General features: G+C 44.1%; 1 protein-coding gene and 1 long non-coding RNA gene across 3 annotated transcripts in view; one reads left to right on the forward strand and one right to left on the reverse strand.

Moving 5' to 3' along the window:
- The window catches only part of MEIS2 (Meis homeobox 2), a 211,836-nt gene extending 209,581 nt beyond the window's left edge, over positions 1–2,255 (reverse strand). For both annotated transcript variants that reach the window (XM_049613300.1, XM_049613301.1), the window contains exon 1: positions 1,138–2,255. In XM_049613300.1, coding sequence (XP_049469257.1) covers positions 1,138–1,149 — 12 coding nt within the window. In that variant the 5' untranslated portion in view covers positions 1,150–2,255. The remainder of the gene's footprint in view (positions 1–1,137) is intronic.
- Positions 834–11,264, forward strand: LOC125909826 (uncharacterized). Its single transcript, XR_007453783.1, has 3 exons — positions 834–1,112; positions 4,442–4,508; positions 10,470–11,264. It is a non-coding gene; the product is annotated as an uncharacterized LOC125909826 (long non-coding RNA).
- Positions 11,265–19,272: the final 8,008 nt, after the last annotated feature.

The following is a 19,272-nucleotide window of genomic DNA, read 5'->3' on the forward strand; positions in this document are numbered from 1 at the left end:
GGGAAGGAATAGAGGAAGGGTGGAGGGAGAAAGACGAAGGGCAGCGGGGGCAGGCAGGAGAGAAAGAAAGAGACAGACAGAGAGAGAGAGAGAGAGAGAGAGAGAGAGAGAAATAAAAACAAAGTCAGAAAGGAGAAAAGTACCGAGCACGAGTTGAACGCACAGAAACCAAACCAGCCGAAACAACGAGTTGAAAGTTGCGGGGGAAATGTTTTTAAATTTTAAAATGAAAAAGTATGAACCAAGAGCAGCGTTTAGAGCAGGGAGAGGGGGCAGTGAGGCCAGGGACCGAGGGGGCGCCGGGAGGTCCCGCTCGGGCCAGAGGCAGCAGAACCATAGCGAGCCAACCGAGGGAGAAGTGGAGTTAGTGTGAGAAGGAAGCCCCGGATCCCACCCCTAACCCCCCTTCGCCTCCTCCCGAGGATCCAATAAATCAAAAGGCGAAATGAAACAAAATAAAGAGAAGAAAAACGCTAATAATCAGGAGGAGAACGCCGAGGACGAGGGAAGACTGGGGCCAGTGCCTCCCCGGGGGCAGGGAGCGGAGGGGGGGGGGGAATAACGTGAAAGTTACCAGAAACATTATTTAGCAGCGGATTCCCTGCGTCCTTGTCAATTTCAGAGACAAAACAAGCAGCCCAGGCTAGTCTAGGCGGCGGCGCAGCGGCTGCGGCAGCGCGGCCCCAGCGGCGGCCCCGGCGGCGGCGGCGGCTCCTACGCAGCCCGTGCCCGCCCCGAGCCGCGGGAGCAGCGGCGGCAGCGGCGCAGCAGCGGCAGCGGCGGCAGCAGGAGAACCGGGGGAATCGCGCTGCTGGGGTAAAAGCTGGAGCGAGGCGAAAGCGTGTAACAATTGCACACGCACACACACCACTCACACGCACTCGCCGCCCGCCCGCTCGCACAGCGCTGGAACACGCGCGCCCAGACACGCACACACGCACGCACACACACTCGCACACACGCAGAGGCACGGGGGGGAAAAGCCGATGAATAATTTTGCTGCTATTTTTTTAAATACTGGCCGCCATCATCAAGCAGCGAGCAGCAGCAGCAGCGTTGAAGGGAGAGGAGGCATCGGGACAGGCCCCTCTTAAGAGAGGATTTATATCTAGGTAAGTGTTGGAGATTTAAACCTACCCTTTGCGCCATCAGTCTGCGCTCCAATAAACTCCTGGATGTGTCGTATATTTAATATCCCAGTCCGGATAAGAAAGTGATCTAGGCTGAAGATTCCTTTTTTTTTTTTTTTTTCCAAACCAAAAAGACTTCTCCCAATTCTCCAATATGTTATTTTTAGGGGGGGAAAAAAAAGCCCAGGCAAGACAACGAAGAGTTTTTTTTTTTTTTCTGTGATATTTCTTCTTTTTCTCTTTTTTCCTCTTCTTCCTCCTCCTCCCGATCTTCCTCCTCCTCCTCCTCCTCCACCTCCTCCTCCTCCCCCCTCCCCTCCTCCTCCTCTTCGGTCCTCCTTTCCCCCTCTTTCTCTTCTCTTCCCCTCAGTTGAAAAAAAAAAAAAAAAAAGAAAGAAAAGAAAAAGAAGAAAAAGAAGAAAAAAAAATTGTCAAGCCCCCGAACTGAAGGTTACGAGCGGCCCGTCAGCAGCCCACATGTAACCGAACTGTCGTGTTTCATGGCTTTTTGCCACTCCAGCTGTCAATCAAAGCCCGGAATGTCAAGGTAGTGAATGAATGATGGTTGATGATGATGAAGAGGAGGAATCTTTCAGACCCGTTTTTTTTCTTCCAGTAAAACTCCGCGAGGGGTTTCTGCTTCTTGAATTTTTTCCTCCCCCCTCCCCCCCTCTTTTAGCTTGGCCCCCGCGGTATCTATGATATGATCCTCTCTCTTTAAAGTATCGTTCAAAGAAAGCAGAGGGGAAAAATCAAGAAAAAAATTGAATAGTTTGCAAAAATTGGACTTCCTCCCCCCCTTTCCTGGTAGGTATTTTGTCTCTCCCTCTCTCTCTTTCTCGCTCGCTCGCTCTCACTCGCGCTCGCTCTCTCGCGCTCGCTCTCTCGCGCTCTCTTTCTCTCTCTGGGAGATGAGTGAGTGTCAGTAGGTGTTGGCAGGTTGGCTGCTGCCTGGCTTATAGAAGAGCCTCAGTTTGGCGGCGCGGGTCGGCGGCGGGAGAACGAAATGACGGAACCCGGAAGTCGTGGTGGCCATAGCCCGTCGTACGGCGGAGACACATCCCGGGAGTGGGGAGCGGGAGCGAGGAGGAGCGCGCCGCGCCGAGCCTCTGATATGCAGCGAGTGCGATCGGACGGCCCCGGCTGGGGGGGCGGGGGAGGCGGGGGGTGGGGGGGAGGGGAGGCAGGAGCCTCGCGGACCCGAGCAAATCAGCGAGCCTGGTTCTCCGCGGGGACGGCCGGGGGGGGCGGGGGGGGGAACCGAGCCGGAGGAAGAGGACTGTGTGTGTGTGTGTGTGTGTGTGTGTGTGTGTGTGTGAGAGAGAGAGAGAGAGAGAGAGAGAGCGCGCGCATGCGGGCGGGCGCGCGCGAGCGAGGAAAGAGGGAGAGAATGAAGAGGACAGGGAGAGCGCAGAGAGGAAAACTGCAGAAAACCACAGGGAAAGTACGGTACAGCCTCAGATCTTCTAAATTTTTTTTTTTCAAACTTACTTCTAGTTCATTTTCCCATCACACCAGGCGCAAGCCTAACGGGGTCGTGTTGGGGACGATTGGAATGGCGATCTCGCTTTTGTTCCTTTTAATTCCGCGGGCCCCTATGCCTCTGCCAGCCGATTACTGCGCCCCTGAGGGCTTTCTGCTAAGATCCAGGGGCAGCTGGCTGTGCAAATCGTACCACTGCCGGCCTAGAGGTTTTTCTGTTTGTTTGTTTTTGTTTTTGTTATTTTTAAGTGGTACTTTCTTCCCTGTGCACATCCAGCGCCCTTGTCAACATTTATTTTTTTCAGGACAAGAAGAGATCAGCTTAACTCAGCACTGTCTCCAAGCGGCGCGGACAAGGGCCACCCTGGAGAGTCTCTGGGGGCCGCGATGGAATTGGGAGGGAGGAAGTGGGGAGGAGTCGTTTGGGTGTTTGATGTTGTCTGATGTCGCCAGGAGGGAGAGTGTGTGTGTGTGTGTGTGTGTGTGCGCGTGCGTGCGCGCGCGCCACTAGTGTGCGCTTCCGAAGTGGATCTCACTTAGAGCTGGGAAGCACCGGATAGAGAGGGAGGGAGAAAGATGCCATTCAAGGAGAATTGGCCGGTACTCCCTCCCAGCTTTGTTGTGGTCGCCCAGGGCGCAGAGGCCGGAGAGCGGTATCGCCAGCTAAAGGTTGTGTTAATTATACCGTACAATTTCGCGGGATCGGGAAGACCGGCCGACTACGAGAGAACTTTTCCAAAAAGGAAAAGGACGAGAGTTGGGGGCAGGGGGAGGAAGGTAACTATCCTACACTGTTTTGTGTAAAAAGTTAGTTCTGGCGGGTGTCTCACCCAATCCCCGGCAGGAGCTGCACCCAGCCTCACCTCGACGCCGCCAGTTTCACGGTGGCGGTGCGTCAATCACTCCGAGCCTCGAGCTGGGGGCGGAGTTATGGTCACCCTGCGCGCTCTGCGCAGCTGCCTCCTCCGCCCCCCCTGCTCCCGCCAGCCGTGCAGTCCGGCCCTGGTTGCTTCGAGCGCACCCTCTACCCAGCAACTCGCTCTTGTCCGATTCATGGTCCCTGGCTCAGGGAATCGAAAACAGACTGTTCCTCAACAGCCGACTCCCTCTCCAACTTTGAATTCATTCTGGATAGTAGAAAGTAGCATATTTTCCGCGCGCAATTTTGACCCGACTTCCCGGGGGATGGGAAGCACAGAGAAAAATAAAGCTGTGTGTGTGTGTGTGTGTGTGTGTGTGTGAGAGAGAGAGAGAGAGAGAGAGAGAGAGAGAGAGAGAGGCGCGCGGATGGGGTTGGAGGGGGGGCTTTACATCTTCTCTGCTTCACTGTAAGCTTTCGGGCAACACTCAACTGAGCTTAGATCGCAGCCTGCAGAGACTCCAAGCTAAGTCGGAGAAATTTGGCCCCGTTTTAATAGGGCTGGGGAATGAGCTCCGGAGGTCAATAAAGCCCTCCAAAAATGATGAATGATTGAGCACCTGTGATGATGATAGTGATTACCAGAGCAATTAAACAGTTTGATTAAATGAGCCATCATAACAATGATGTCTGCGGGAAATCGGCCCTCACATATAAAAATAGTGCGGTGGGGCTGTCAGAGGCGAGGGTAGCGCGACGCCAGGGAGCTGGGCTGTGGACCTCGGGTTATTTGCCGGGGTGACCACAGCAGGAGCCGGCCCGGCGCTCGGAGCTTCGGAGAAGAGAGTCTAGACCAGATTTTCAGCCACTTTTACGCCGGGCTTCAAGCCTGTATGATCCAACGGGTATAAATCTGCAGGTTGTGGGGAGGGTCCGTCCCCCTCCACCTTTTCATTTTTTTTTTCCCTAGAAGAACTCCAAGATTAAAAGCATCCTCCTTATTTGTTGCTGAGTTGCTCGTCGACATATAAGAAAAGGTGAGTAGAAAAGGAAAGAAGACAAAAAGAAAAAAAAAAGTTGTCTTGCAGAATTTTGTTTCAAGCGGCAGTTATGAGAATTCAGTTTAGCCGGGGCGGGAAGGCTGAGAGAAAAATAACAATCTGGTCTCCGCCTGCGGAGGGTTTTCTACTAGAGATGTTGAAATTGCTGTTTCCGAGTTCCCCGTGCAGCGCCGCTGAGAAGTTCATAGTGATTTTTAGTTATTCTTCCAGTTGTTCGTATTTTCAATATTGTGTACGTATTGTCGCCAATAGGGTTATTGTTGTTTTAAACAGCCTGTGTAGTAAGCGTCACTTCTCTTTTTAAAAAGAAACTCAATTTCCTTGATAAACGCTCCTTTTATAAAGATCAACTTGGAAACAAATCTCTACGTTGCCGAGTTTAAACACTGAAGGTTTCTACCTTATGCTGCCTTTACCACCACTTTTTTTTTCCATAATGATACTGTGAAGTGAGTTAGCATCCCCCACAGCCTTTATTTTGAAAAACTTCACGAGTATTAAGAAATATATAAGTTTCATACTTGGCAATGCATTCGGGTAAAAAACAATTCAGAGCGATTGCTGATTTCTGTATTTTCAAACAGTTGGTAGGCTAATAATGGGTTGATTATTCCGTGATAATCTTGGGTTTTACAAAAGAAAGAAGGCTGGAACTCGATTTTTCTTGTGTTTTAATCCTTTGGGCAAGGCAGAAGTCATTTTAACCCGAACTCCTTTCTTCCTTACTTTCTAATATTCTGTAACTTCTTTTGCATTGTATTGCATACATTAAAGCAAACTACAGGGATAATCTGCTTGATGTAGGAGGGAGATAGAAATAGGACATTTTAAGATAGAGTCAGAGGGAAAAAACAAAAACAAAAAACCACAATCATCTTTAACTCCGAAGACTTCAGTTTAGGAGTGCGAGTGTTAAAAATGAAGCCCGAATGGAGGAAAGTCTGCATGATTTTAAAATTCACTGATTGCCTAAGGAGAGAATCCCGAATTTCATGCGACTAAAGAGATTCCACTTACCTAGTTGCATTCATTTATGAAACTGTACGTGTAAAATAGCATCGCAGGGCAATAGATTACACACAAGATCAAGTTGGAGGTGATTCAGGGTGTCCGTTCTTGGTCATTCTGATGAATTCAGACTATTACTTTTAATCACCAACTTGCTGATGTTTTATTAACAGAGCTAAAAAGCATTTAAGAACTTCCTGATATCCCCCTACCTCCTTCAGTGTTGCCGGTCCGATAGAAGCGATTCCAAAGCAGTGGGGTACACACACTTTCTGATTTCTAGCCTGATAATTATGCTGCCGATGCTCCAGTCTCACTCAGCCTCTGCACCCCCACCCAGGCGGAGAGGCTCATCTGTTCTTCCACATTTGGGGTGAAGGGAAAGTAGGTGGGGCAGGCCCTGGAGACAGGCGCGAGATGGGGGTCGCAGGAGGCGGCGCACACCTCCGTCAACAGTCAGCTCCCTTTGCCCAGGCTGGAAATGGTTTTAACAGGCGGTAAAATTTCATCTTGCGGTGTCAAATTGGGGTCATTTTGGGGTTAGAGTTCTCAGTGTCCGAGAGGAGCTGTCCAGCTGCGTGGGGACTCATTAACTGCAAAAGATCTGTTTCAGTAAAAACAATTCAAAGACAATCAGAAGGCTAAAGACCCTCTACAAATCGCATTTTACAAGTGCCCCAGAACAAATATGGATGCTGAAACCTATTTCTTCAGAATCCCAAATCTGCTACTTAGCTCTGGAGTGGGGGTGGGGCACTGCATAAAAAAGAGGTGAAAGGGAGGGGACCTGATCTGGTGGGGGGGGGGGGGGGGAGGGGGAGGGGGGATGGGCCTCTCAAATTTAAGAGTCTAGTCTGTTTTTAATCACTTCTTTCTTATTGAAGCATCCCTAAGACTTCTGAGAACTCCTTCTTTTCTATTTTTCCTCTTCTTTTTTGACTCAACATGGAATGCTATTATAGGTAACATTTAAGATTTAAAAAGAATAATTGAATCCCAATACAGTTACTCAATTTAAAGGGCACTAGCTTTATGGAGAGTACTTAATTTGAAATGAGCATTTATGAACCTAGACTCTATTTTAGGTGAATTGGCCCACCTTCCTTAAGAAGTCTGTGCTCCTGTTTGATCTTTTTTTTTTCTTTTTCCAGAAAGTTATAGGTCCTCAGCACAGATAACTTCAAATTCCTCAGAACTGTGAAGTCCAAAGTGTTAATCTGTGTATTAAAATCACTGGGTTTAAATCCTTTTTGTCTTCCTACAATAGTTAGAATAATTGACGGCTTGCTAGAGGAGCAAATAAATCCAACCTTAATCTTATTTGTAACTTTAATGTTTTGAATTGGGAGTATTTTGGGTTAAGCAGGTGTGTGTGTGTGTGTGTGTGTGTGTGTGTGTGTGTGTGTAGGTTCTGTTTTTCTGTTTGCTGGTATGGAAAAAAGATATCATTACTTTGATTTTAAAAATGTTTCAGTTAGAAGGAAAGTGCAATTTTAAATGAGAAGCTAGATGTGTGCGATGCTAGAGTTTTTAGAATAAAACAAAATCGATACTTTGAACTATTATTTGAAAGAAGTTTTCTTTCCTTCATTACTGACCTGAGCAAGTAAAGAGGATCATAGTATTTCATTCTTTGTCACTCTCTCTTTGGACTTCACCTCTGTCACTAGGTCTTCTCTCTCCATCTGTTTCACTGTTCTTTGAGGTCTGAATGCGACAGTGAATTTTTGTAGTCTAATTCTTTCTCCAAGCTTACCAAAGTCTTTATAAATTGTTATTCAGGATGTTTGATTGCAGCCCTGCAGAGGCAGCCTTGAGCCCAGCATCACTGGGACAAAGGCAGAGGGACTCTCTTCTGCTCCAGACCTGCTGGCTGACAGTTGGAATTTTTGATATATATTTTATTTGGCGGTTCCAATAATGTGTTTGCTTCTCCCTCCCCCATTCCCTTGCAGCCATCTATTACGTTAAAAATATCTCTTCTCTATAAACCTCAGCTCATCCTTGTGAACTGTTCTTGACCTTCCCAGCCATGTGCCAGCATCTCTGGAAGTTGGACTAGGAAGAATTACACTTCCTTCCTTACCTGTTAACTTTGCTCACTCTCTTCCTAGTTGGGATCAAGAGATAGAAGGGGACCTTTTTTGTTTGTTTTTTTGGCTTTTCCTCACTTCGGCTTTCTACCATGTATTCCCCCACCCCCATTAATAACAAGAAAGTACTCCATAATTTATTGTCTTAACGAAGATATGGTAGAATCATTGTGCTTTCTTTCCTTTTACTCTATCTTATGTCTTATTTCTCCCAATTTTAGCTGCTTCACCATCTCGCAGAAGTAAAGTATTTCAATAAATAGCCCTCTAGCGCTATCTGGCGGGGCTCCAAACACGACGTGCGCTCGCTCGCTCTCGCAGTCCCTGGCTCCTTCCCGCGCTCTCTTCCTTCCTCCCTTCTTCTTTCTCTTTCTCTAGTTTCTTTGACTTACTATCTTGATCCTATTCCTCTTCTTTCCTCCTGCTGCCCTTCTTCTAGCTCCAACCCCTACTCCCAGCGCAGATGGCTTGGAAAGATCTGGTCAGAGGCTGATACCCTCAGAACCAGGTGATGCTCCGGCAAAGGAGCTCTTATAGGGCTCCCACCTTCACCCAGTGTGGGTCACCCGCCACCTTTGTCTTTGATTAGCATGCGGGTGTTGCTGAAAATGTTGCTTGTGTCCCAGCGTCTCAGCTGGTAGTGGTTTGGAGGGGATTAAAACTGCATTTGTGAAGTTTGGAGGAAAGAAATCAGACACTGGAATCCTGACTAGTGGAGACCAGCTAAGTTTTAGGTCGGGAGGCCTAGGCTCAGTGTGAGTTTAAAGAAAGGGTCCCAGAACTTCTCAGGGAAGGGGTTGGGGAGCAGCAGCTCTCGCCTGGACTTCGGAAGAACACTGGGCACTCATTCTTCACCCCCATCCCCAACACTTTCTCCTGCCTTCGGGATGCCTATATCATATAATGCGCTGCTCAAGTTTGTATCCTGGGCCTGTCCAAGATTTCTTTTTAAAAATGAGCTAGCTTTTCCAGCCCCCACCCCATGACCACACCAAATTTAAAGAGCAGTGGGAAAGAAAAGTGGGATGGAGAGAGAGCTCACTGGCGAGCCCACCGGGCAGAGAAGAGAAAGCCAACACAGAAACTGCAGGAACTCACGCTTGAGGATGCAGTACTCACCAACGTCTTCCCGCCTTTCTCGAAGAGATTTGTCTTATTTCTTATTGTGGTTTTGGTTATTTTTTTTTTTAAACAGTAGCCTATAAACCCTCAGCGGGGTGTGGGAAGCAATCAGAGGGGATAGGGGAGAAAGGAGAGATTCAACTTCAGCTGGATGCTTTAGATACTCTCTTTAAAATTCTTATTCTCCACCCCCCACCCCCAGACACACACCTCATTCTAAGCCTTAGAAAAATCTTCAGTTCTCCCTTTGAGCAAATCTCCCATGAAACTGAGGAAAGGATATGGGGCCTGGGGAAGATTTAGACTCACTCAACTTTCTTGCATTTTCTGAAATTTAGTTTTGACCTTGCAAAGTAAAAGTGAAAACCATATTCCACCCAGAGGCTACTTGAAATGAGGGGACCTCAGCCTGCAGTGTATGTGATCACCAAAGTCCCCTTCCTAATTCTGAAATTCTGCCCCCTCCCCATAATCTCAAAAAATGGAATAGAAAGTAGGGGGTGTGTGTGACACAATCCTAGGTTTTGTTTCTCAAGATTTGCCTCCCCTCCAAGCCCCCCAACACCACAGGAAGAAACTGGTGTAATTAATTGAGGACTGTTATGAGGTCATCATTAGCTAAGGTGCAAATAATTGCAGCCCATTTTTACTTAAAATTGACCAGCCCCAGAGTGATAGATCGATTTGGAGTATAAAAATGATGTATCAAAACATCAATGTCGATTATTTGAAATATTGTAGTCGAATTTTTGTATTGCTTCATCGGTTAAGTGTCTGAAAGTGCAGTGTTCAAACATATATTTATGTTGTCAATACTGTCAGAACTGTCACTTTCACTATCCTGGATTTGTACTACATTTCGAATTTACTCATTTACATAAAATGCCCACCCTAGGATTCTCCCACCCCCATCCCATCTCTCTCTTTCCTCCCATCTCTGGAAAATCCATGTCAGTTTCTTCAAAGGACTCAGTAATCTTTGCCTAAGCTAAAGTGTGCACTGCCTCTTTTACTCAATTTTCCACATCGGATTATATGTCTTTTTCACCATTTCTAACTTTCAAAGGGAGCCTTCCTCTTTCTTCCCAATTCTGCCTACTCCAGCCTTTTCTCCGAAATAGTATGTAGCATTTGGAAAGCTTCTGGTTTAAATATCCACATCTCAGCTCCAAATAAACCAGTTAGGTAGAAAAATGGAAAAACCGGACTTCAACGTACCTCCACAGCGCACTCATGTAAACCGGGCTGTTGCCGGGCACACGTCCTCCCCCGTGTTAGCGTCCATCATCAAATTACCTGGAAGACTGAAACCTTCCAGGGAAAATGAATTTGAAAACATAAATACGTTTTCTTTTACTTAGAAGCTGTGATAGGAGAAAAAGAAATAATACATATAAATGATCGGCACGCTTTACCTTTAAAAGCTTTTGAACTCAATCAAAAGACACAAGTTGGAAGCAGAATTGACAGTTTTAATTCTACCCATTTTCACCTGGCACGTCAGATCAGAGGCAATCATTTATTTTAGGGGGGGGCGGGTGTATGGGAAAGCCTGATGGAAAGCTCGAATCCACTGAAGTCTCTATCCTAAAAATCACAGAGAAATTAAGACACTTACTGAAACGCAAACATTCCATTGCTCCACACTTAGTCTAAACTAATTGAAATTTATAAATTCACATTCTGCCTAATTTTATGCTTTTTTATTTTCTAGGATTCCCTCCAAGTCTGATAGGAAAGACAGGGCCACTTCTGGATAAGCTGTAAGGATGCGTTTTCATTTCCACAACATTGAAGCACTTTTTATAAACCTTGTATTGTACTTAAATAAATCTATCTGGACATGAAGAGAAGTGACTCATACAACGATAGCTTGGCTTTGTGCTGTCAATCCTAGCATTAAAAAAAAAAAAAAATCCAGAATCCTCATGAAAAGCTTTTCCATATCCACTCATTTCTCAAAACAAACAAACAAACAACTAAAAACAAGAAAAACTAGAAAAGCAAAAGAAAGTTTACTGTATGCATCTGGGTGTCTTCTCGCGCATTTAAAAATGTCTCCCAGCCCGGCTTGCTGTGTTGCCTCCCTCCTGCCACACACTCTAAGGCAGAGGCATCGAGGGATCGCCCCCAGAGAGTTGTGTTTACTTAGGTTTTTTTAATCTCTCCACCATGTATGACAAGTGTTACTTCAAGAAATTCATCAGCCTTCTACAGATACTTCCAGGTTTTGCTGTAATGATCTGCAGAAGAGAACTGCCATCACTTTCTCACATCCCAAGGTGTTGCAGGAACTCAGAGAAAGGGGAGAGTGGCTGAAACGCTTAATTACAGTGGGGGAGGGAGGAGCGCAAGGCGGGGACCGAGGGAGGAGGGAAAGGAGGAAGATCCTTTACCTAGCCTATACCTGGAGAGAGCTCTGAATCCTCTCAGTGGAAATTTGGGAAAGGTATTGTTGCCTTTTTTTTTTTTTAATGCCTTTGGGGAGAAGTGATACCCTTGTGTAACAATTAGCTCAGACAATAAAAATAATTGGAAAATCAGTTGGAATTTCTGAGTTTTTAATTACGTTTAATTTTGTGCTAAGCCGTAAAATTACAAATGCCCCTCAATTAAACACTCTCCTCTTGTAAAGCGTTTAACAACAATTATTCCTTAATCAGTCTGAATGTGAGTCACAAATGATGCTTTTCCACATCAAAGGGACGTCCTTCGACGTTACCTTTTAGTCATAAGTAAGAGGATTAATTCCTATAATTAGAGGGATAAATATGTGCATAAATACATCTCTCACTCTCCTTAAATACACACACACACACACACACACACACACACACTTTCACTCTGCGTGAGACGTGGCCGGCTCTGGTAGGGTAAGGGTTTTTAATTGTCCTTTTTTGCCTGACATCCCTTTGCTGGCCGGCGAAAGCAACCAAGCAGACCTGGGAGCGAAGGACAGACCTCCACAGAGGTACGCATACACAGGTCAGGCATGAGGTGCAAAGCGAGGGGGTCCCAAGGCCCCCACCAATTCCAACATGACCCTCCCAAGACAATAATCCACTCCACACCCGTGCCCCTGCCCAATGCGGCAAGAGTTCTCTTCCTGGCGGTCCGCTCGCCCAGAAGACCGGGGTCCCCGCCCTAAGCCGCACACCAGGTTGATTCTTCAGGCTACAAATAAAAATTGAGCATGACCTTTTAAAACTCCTGTGTGAATATCTCATTTACCTAATGACTTTATGTCACCTAGGAAGAAGGTCAATTTCCTCTTAACCTTTCCCCTGCTGCTGCAGTAAGCATTCTTCCCTAATCAATGGTGGCTGGAATAATCAATTCCCATTTTATGATCGCTGACAAACTCAATCTCTGGGCAGGGTGTGAGCAGTGGGGCCGGGACAGAGGTCTCTCTGGGTACGCCCAGCTCCGCCCGGCGCCAAGGGAAGCCGCTCTCTCTTCCGTGGAGTTCAGAGACCTTGGCAAACCTCCCTCCCCCAACCGCCTTCGTGACTTCTGAGTTGTCACTAATCCGAACCTGATATTCACCAGAGCTCCTTCGGTCACCGACAACGCTCCCCGCTGCTGCTGGGCCTCCCACCTACCCCTCCTCAGCGTGTTTTCATTTCAAAGTCCGCTGGCTGGGATTGCCCTCGCCCAAACGGGGTGTGTGCGTGTTTCATTTATATTTAAAAAATTATTTTTGCCTTCATCAGCGTCGATCTCTCAGCCTTCACTCTTAGCCCGGTAACTTTGCATAAACAAAGCAACAACAGAAGCTCAGAGTGGGTGGATTCGTGTGGAAATGAAGTCAACTGGCAGAATGCTCTCTCTTTCTTTCTTACCTCCTTTCTTTTTTTTCCCTTCCTTCTCTCATTTTTCCTCCTCTCCTCTTACCTCCTTCCTTCTCCACCTCCCCTTCCCCCCACAACACCCATTTATCCTAAAAGATTCGTTTATTAGATGCCGCTTTACCTCTATTCCGATTTCCCCAGTCTGGGGAAACTACCAGGAAATTTACGGTATCAAAGTTAATTTAAAAGAGAATTTAGGGTAAGTTCACAGTTACTTATCTTTAAAAGGCCTACATAGGAGCCTAGTTCACCTCCCAATCTCTAATAAAGTAAAAGCTGACTCTGCCACACACAGGGCTTATTTGAAAAGAGGGATCTCATAGCACTGGTTCAGCATATGACTCACTGGAATCTTTTCCCCCTCATTGTCCCAACCAGATTTTCACTTACTACCAAGTCCTGATGAAGCTGTTGCTGACTATCTGACAGTCTGAACACCTGCATAGCTAGGGTTCAAGTGGCATGAAAATCACTTTTCTTAGAAAAGATGGCCACAACCAGGTTTTTTTGAGATTTCTTATGACTACTCAGCTAGTTAAAACTGAGATCCAAACTGAACTTTTTCTCCTGAGAGTGTTCTCTCAAGGCCAGGTGATGGCCTCTGAAAAGGTAACTAAAATGCCCCTTCTCTTAACTCATAGCACCTCATGACTTCTGGGCAGTCTGCTAAAATTGGGAAGTTTGTCAAGTGACCAAAACAAAAATGTAACTATTCTACTTTAAAAAGTGGAATAAAGGATAGATCACCTACTCTGGTGTAAAAAAAAAAAAAAAAAGAAAAGAAAGAAAAAGACATTTGAGTTCAAGGTGAGTCGTATCCAGGCCAAAACACTGTTTACTCAAGAACAGCTTTCTCACATCTGGTTAGCAGGACTGACCAATCTCGCACTCCAGCCTGCGTGAAACTGAAACTTCCACTCCTGCCTGGGGCTGAAGGTGCCAGAGTTCTGACCTCTGAGAGACCGTGAGGACCGGCCAGCTACAGGACTTGACCTGGGATGCAGCCAGGCCAGGTTCCCAATAGTTCACTTCCCTTCTTGCTTCATACCAGGAAGTACATTTGCAATGCTAGTTGAGTTAGATTCTGGGTTTAAATGGGTGTTGAGGACTGGTCAAGCCCTGAGTCACACTTCGTAATAGTCTGGCTTTTAGATTTGTTTCATATTCCCAATAACTGAACTACTGACTTTTTGGGACCATAACCTGTTTGTAGGTCAAGAAATGCTTGTACAGGAAGAGTTCCCCATTACTATGAGTCCTAAGTGGGACTTTTATTTCTATTTGACAAGGGAGTAGACAGATTGGGGATGGGTCCCCTGACCTCAGATAATTACTACAGTCTTCCCCCATAAGCAAAAAATTTTTTAAAGTTTATTTATTTTGAGACAGAGAGCAAGCAGGGGAGGGGCAGAGATGGAGTGAAAGAGAATCCTAAGCAGGATTCTGCCAAGAGTGCAGATGCAGGGCTTGAACCCAGAAACTATAAGATCATGACCTAAAACAAAATCAAGAGTTGGATGCTTAACTGACTGAACTACCCAGGTGCTGCTCATCTTAAGCAAATTTAATTTTCATGCAAGGAGTAACTAACAATCTCTGATCATTCACTGTATGAGAATTTCCCTTCTTTTTCTTTTTTCTTTTTAATGTTTATTTTTCAGGGAGAGACAGAGTGAGAGCAGGGGATGGGGCAGAAAGAGAGGGAGACACAGAATCCAAAACAGGCTCCAGGCTCCGAGCTGTGAGCACAGAGCCCGACTCCGGGCTCAAACCCACAGACCATAAGATCATGACCTGAGCCAAAGTCAGAGGCTTAAAGGACTGAGCCACCCAGGCGACCCCTCTCTGTTTCTTATCTTAAGGGCCCTCACAGGGATATTGAAGATATAAGATATTGAAGAATATGCTTAATACTAGTTTTTGGTTTCACTTCATTTAAACATCTTCCATTCTGCTCACTTTTTCTATAGTCTACTGGAACACTTTGCATAGTCTTGGGCTTTGATCTAAGTCCAGCATGAGAAACAGGAAAATCCAATCAGCAGTTTACTCCCCACTATACACTCAATTACTCTTGGGAAAAGGACAATCCTTTTTTTTTTTTTTTTTAATGTTTGTTTGTTTATTTATGAAAGAGAGACAGCATGAGCAGGGGAGGGGCAGAGAGGGAGGGAGAGAGAGAGAATCCCAAGCAGGCTCTGGAATGTCAGCATAGAGCCTGATGCAGGGCTGGAATTCACAAAATGTGAGATCATGACCTGAGCAGAAACAAAGGGTTGTGTGCTTAACCAACTGAGCCACCCAGGAACCCAAAAAGGAAAATCCTTTAATTATGCTTAATTTGACAGTATGTCAGAAGAAAGAAATTTTATATATATATAAAAGAATGCCATTTTCTTCATCTAACAACTTTATCCTTACCAGTGTCTCACTCAGGGTTCTAAATCAAAATCACATGTCAGAATATAAATGATAAGTATAAGAACAGGAAGAAGGACTACACAGACTACTAGCTTTTCAAAGGTGCCTAAGGTCTCTGCAGTGCTCAGATCCTAAATGGAAAGACATCTCTTTCAAGCATCTCTAAGGGAGATGGTTGAATTAGATCATTTATTTTTTTTTAAATTTTTTTAACGTTTATTTATTTTTGAGACAGAGACAGAGCATGAACGGGGGAGGGGCAGAGAGAGAGGGAGACACAGAATCTGAAGCAGGCTCCAGGCTCTGAGCCATCAGCCCAGAGCCTGACGCGGGGCTCGAACTCACGGACCGCGAGATCATGACCTGAGCCGAAGTCGGACGCTTAACCGACTGAGCCACCCAGGCGCCCCTGAATTAGATCATTTCTGCAGCTGTTTCTAACCCTGGAGGTATATAAAAGGGACTCCAAGGCTGAGGAGTAGTAAGGAGTCCAGGCTCTGGAGTCTGACAGAAAGGGATTGAATCTTGGTTTTGTACTAAGGCAACTCTGTAACTTTATGTAAGTCACTACCTTCATAGACCTTCAGTAATCTCATGCATAAATCAGAATAACTATACTGAATATTACTGGGTATCTTTTGTTGGTCCCTCCAGATCCATTCTTCACTTTACATCCATTCCATCCTATTCTGTGGTCCTGAAGTGAGGTATGGACAGGGCCACCTTGGCCCTTGATTCCTGTTGGGTTTGCCCAGAATGGGTAGAGTCAGGTCTGAGTGTAGATTCCACGGTCCCTGTGGGCTGGCTGCAACCCAGCCATAGCTCAATCAGCCTTCTCTACAGAGATCTCTCTCTGGGTTCAGGTAGTCACTTTCCTGTCTGTAACTAGCCTTGGGCACTGCACCATCCGTTGTGGTTTCTTAACACCCTGCTCACACCTTTTTAATATAGTTCCTTTATGAAGCACTCCTCAAATTACTCAATTTGATATGTACCATCTGTTTCCTGCTGGACCCTGACTGATACACCTTATAAACTTGTTTGCAGGATTAAAATTAAATGAGATAATGTATATAAAGCACAAAGCATATTTCCTTGTATATGGTAAAAGCTTAATAAAACATTGAGTGATTTTTTTAATAAGTATCATCTGTTGCAACCCCCTCATTTTATACACGAGGAAATGGGGGCCCAAAGCAGTTAAGGTACAAATTCAAAGTCTACTTAACTCAAGATAGCAACAACCCTGGGGCCAAGTCTCTGGACTAGCAGTTCTCAGTTTACTTCTCTTTCTATAGCAGCTTGTTGAGCAAAACAGACGGGGGAGCGAGAAAATCCTCTTGTCGTAGATGTTGGAAAAAGGTCCAGATGAGTGAGAGGCAGAGGTGCAGGAGATAATAAGCATCTTTCCATAAAGCAGTGGATTTGTCTCTGTTAAATTATTGCTGAAATAAAGCATGCCTTTGTGATTTGGAATCCAGTGATTTCACTAAGAACAAAATAGGTATGATACAGGAAGAGGAATGTATACTTGACAGGTTAAAAACAAATTTATGAACACATAATTGGAAGTTTTACCAGGAGGCATTCATAATGTTTCTAAGACATACAGGGTATACCTGAATTAATTTTCAAATAAAGGCTGGCTTTTGGATTAGCAGTGCAGATTAAATAAGAACTTTATAATTCTTTAGAATATAATACTGTGCCATGGACTCATGTAGAACCGGAACAACAAATTCTAGCCTATGCAAATTCTGCAGTTTGATAATATTAACAACATGATGGAAATCATTCAATCATTAATTCCTGTTTTCATCCAATCACTCAAACAAATATTCACCGAGCTTGTAATATTCTGCAGAAATTCTTATGGGTGCTAACATATAAAAATAATTAAATATTGGGGTCCCTGGGTGGCTCAGTTGGTTAAACAACCAACTTTGGCTCAGGTCATGATGTCATGGTCTGTGAGTTCAAGCCTGTGCTGACAGCTCAGAGCCTGGAGCCTGCTTCGGATTCTGTGTCTCCCTCTCTCTCTGCCCCTCCCCTGCTCATGCTCTCTCTCAAAAATAAATAAACATGTAAAAAATTTTAAAATAAATTAAATATATTATCTGCTTCAATGGTTTCACAGAATGACATAGAAGTAGGTGTATCAATAGATTTTGGTATGAACAGAGGTAGAAATGTGGCTAGGCTACTACGGCAGTCTATCCATTTTCTGTGGTTACTCCTTCCTTGGACAGTAACTGTCTCCTCTAATCCCCTCTTTTTCTTCCCTTCCTTTTTCTTTCCTTTCCTCCTTTTCTTCTTTCTCTACAAACCACTCAGAAGCCCCTACCTACACTCAACCCTCTCACTTTCAGCTGGCCTCACTTTCTCCTTTACTGACCCAAGGATTTCTGGCATGGACTTCCTGATATTCTCTTTTTTTTCCTGTTATTCCCTTCTCTCAGTCATAACATTACTCTATTTTTAAGAATGCCCACTTATTATCTTCTTACTTATGTATAGTAACATGTTTATTACATAAAAAGGCATATATGTAATATATTTGGCTGTTGCAAAGTATAATGTTAAAAGGAACATTTGTGAACTAGCCATCCAACTTAAGAAAGGGAACACTGCATACACCCATGTGTTCCTTCGTTTTTCATCTTTCTGCTTCTTCTTGCATGGGTAATTGCCATTCTGATTTTTTTAAAAATACTTTTTTATATATATGTACTCCTGAACAATGTATATACTATATATAAGCCATATATAACAATATAACCTATATTGTTAATATGTATTAATATATATGATCTTCTCTTTACAAACTAAAAATTTGTATTTTATGTGTGTGTGTGTATTCTTAAACAATACACTGTTTCATTTTGCCTCTTTTAAAAATAAAAATGGTATTACACTCAATGTAGCCTTTCTAGATCCTTTTTTCATTCAACATTGCATTTTTAAGATTAATACTTTTGTGTGTAGCAATAGTTTATTCCTTTTTATTTCTGCTTGATATTCCATTGTAAATATTAACACAATTTATTTATCTTTTCCTTTTTGAGTTGTTACCATATTTATTGTTGTTGCTATTATAAAGAGTTCTGCTGTAACTATTCTGGGATGTGTCTCTTGATGTTTATGTGCAAAGAATTTTCTAGATTTAGAGTATAAACCTAGGAGTTAATTGTCAAATTTTTTTGGTATTCAAATGTTCAGGACTCCAAGATAACATGAATTATTTTCCAGTGATTGTTTTCATTTACCCTCCTGCTGGCTGTGTATAAAGTATCCTATTGATCTACATCTTTTCTAACAGTTGGCAATTTTGTTATCAATCTTTCTTCTTCTTCTTCTTCTTCTTCTTCTTCTTCTTCTTCTTCTCCTCCTCCTCCTCCTCCTCCTCCTCCTCCCCCTCCTCCTCCTTCCTCTTCTTCCTCTTCATCTACCTCCTTCCTCCTCCTCTTCCTTCTCCTTCTTTCCAATCTGATAAATGTAAAAAGGGATCTCACTATAGTCTTTAACATACATTTTCCGAATCACTAATGAGGCTGAGCATCTTATATGCTTATTCTTTACTCATATTTCCTCTTGTGTGAAATACTTGTGAATGTAGTTTCCCCATTTTTCTATGGAGGTTTTTTTTTTTTTTTGCCTTTTTATTACTGATTTTATGAGTTCTATATTGGAAATGTCTTTTCCAATTTGTGGCTTGTTTTTTCATTTTATCTGAGATATGTTTTGGTGAACAGAAGTTTTAAACTTTACCGCAGTTTCATCGATCAATATTTTCTTTTATAACGTGTGCTTCTTTTGTCTGGTATAAGAGATTCTTTCATATCCTAAAGATATAAAATGTTTTTCTGTAGAATGATTTAATAAATTTGATTTTTTTAATACTTAATTCTTTAAACAACAGGGAATTGATTTTTGTGTGTAGAAGTGAGGTAAGAATCCATTTTCATTTTCGCTGTTTGGATAACTCTCATCCCAACTCAATCGCTTCCCTAGTGGTCTTCAGTCCATCTCTCCATCAACTGTCTATAGATTCTTTGGGCCTTCAGTGTGGATAATAATATAGTCTTCAGAAAATGACACTTTTATTTCTTCCTTTCCAATCCTATAACTTTAATTCTTTCTTTTCTTTCCCTTTTTCTCTTCCTCCCTCCCTTCTTTTTTCCTCCTCCTCCTCTACTGTTTTCTTCTTCTTTTGATCGTCCTGCCTTTTCTGGCACTAGATCTTCA

The sequence above is a fragment of the Panthera uncia genome (genome assembly GCF_023721935.1).
Source record: "Panthera uncia isolate 11264 chromosome B3 unlocalized genomic scaffold, Puncia_PCG_1.0 HiC_scaffold_1, whole genome shotgun sequence".
In the NCBI taxonomy this organism is placed as follows: Eukaryota; Metazoa; Chordata; class Mammalia; order Carnivora; family Felidae; genus Panthera; species Panthera uncia.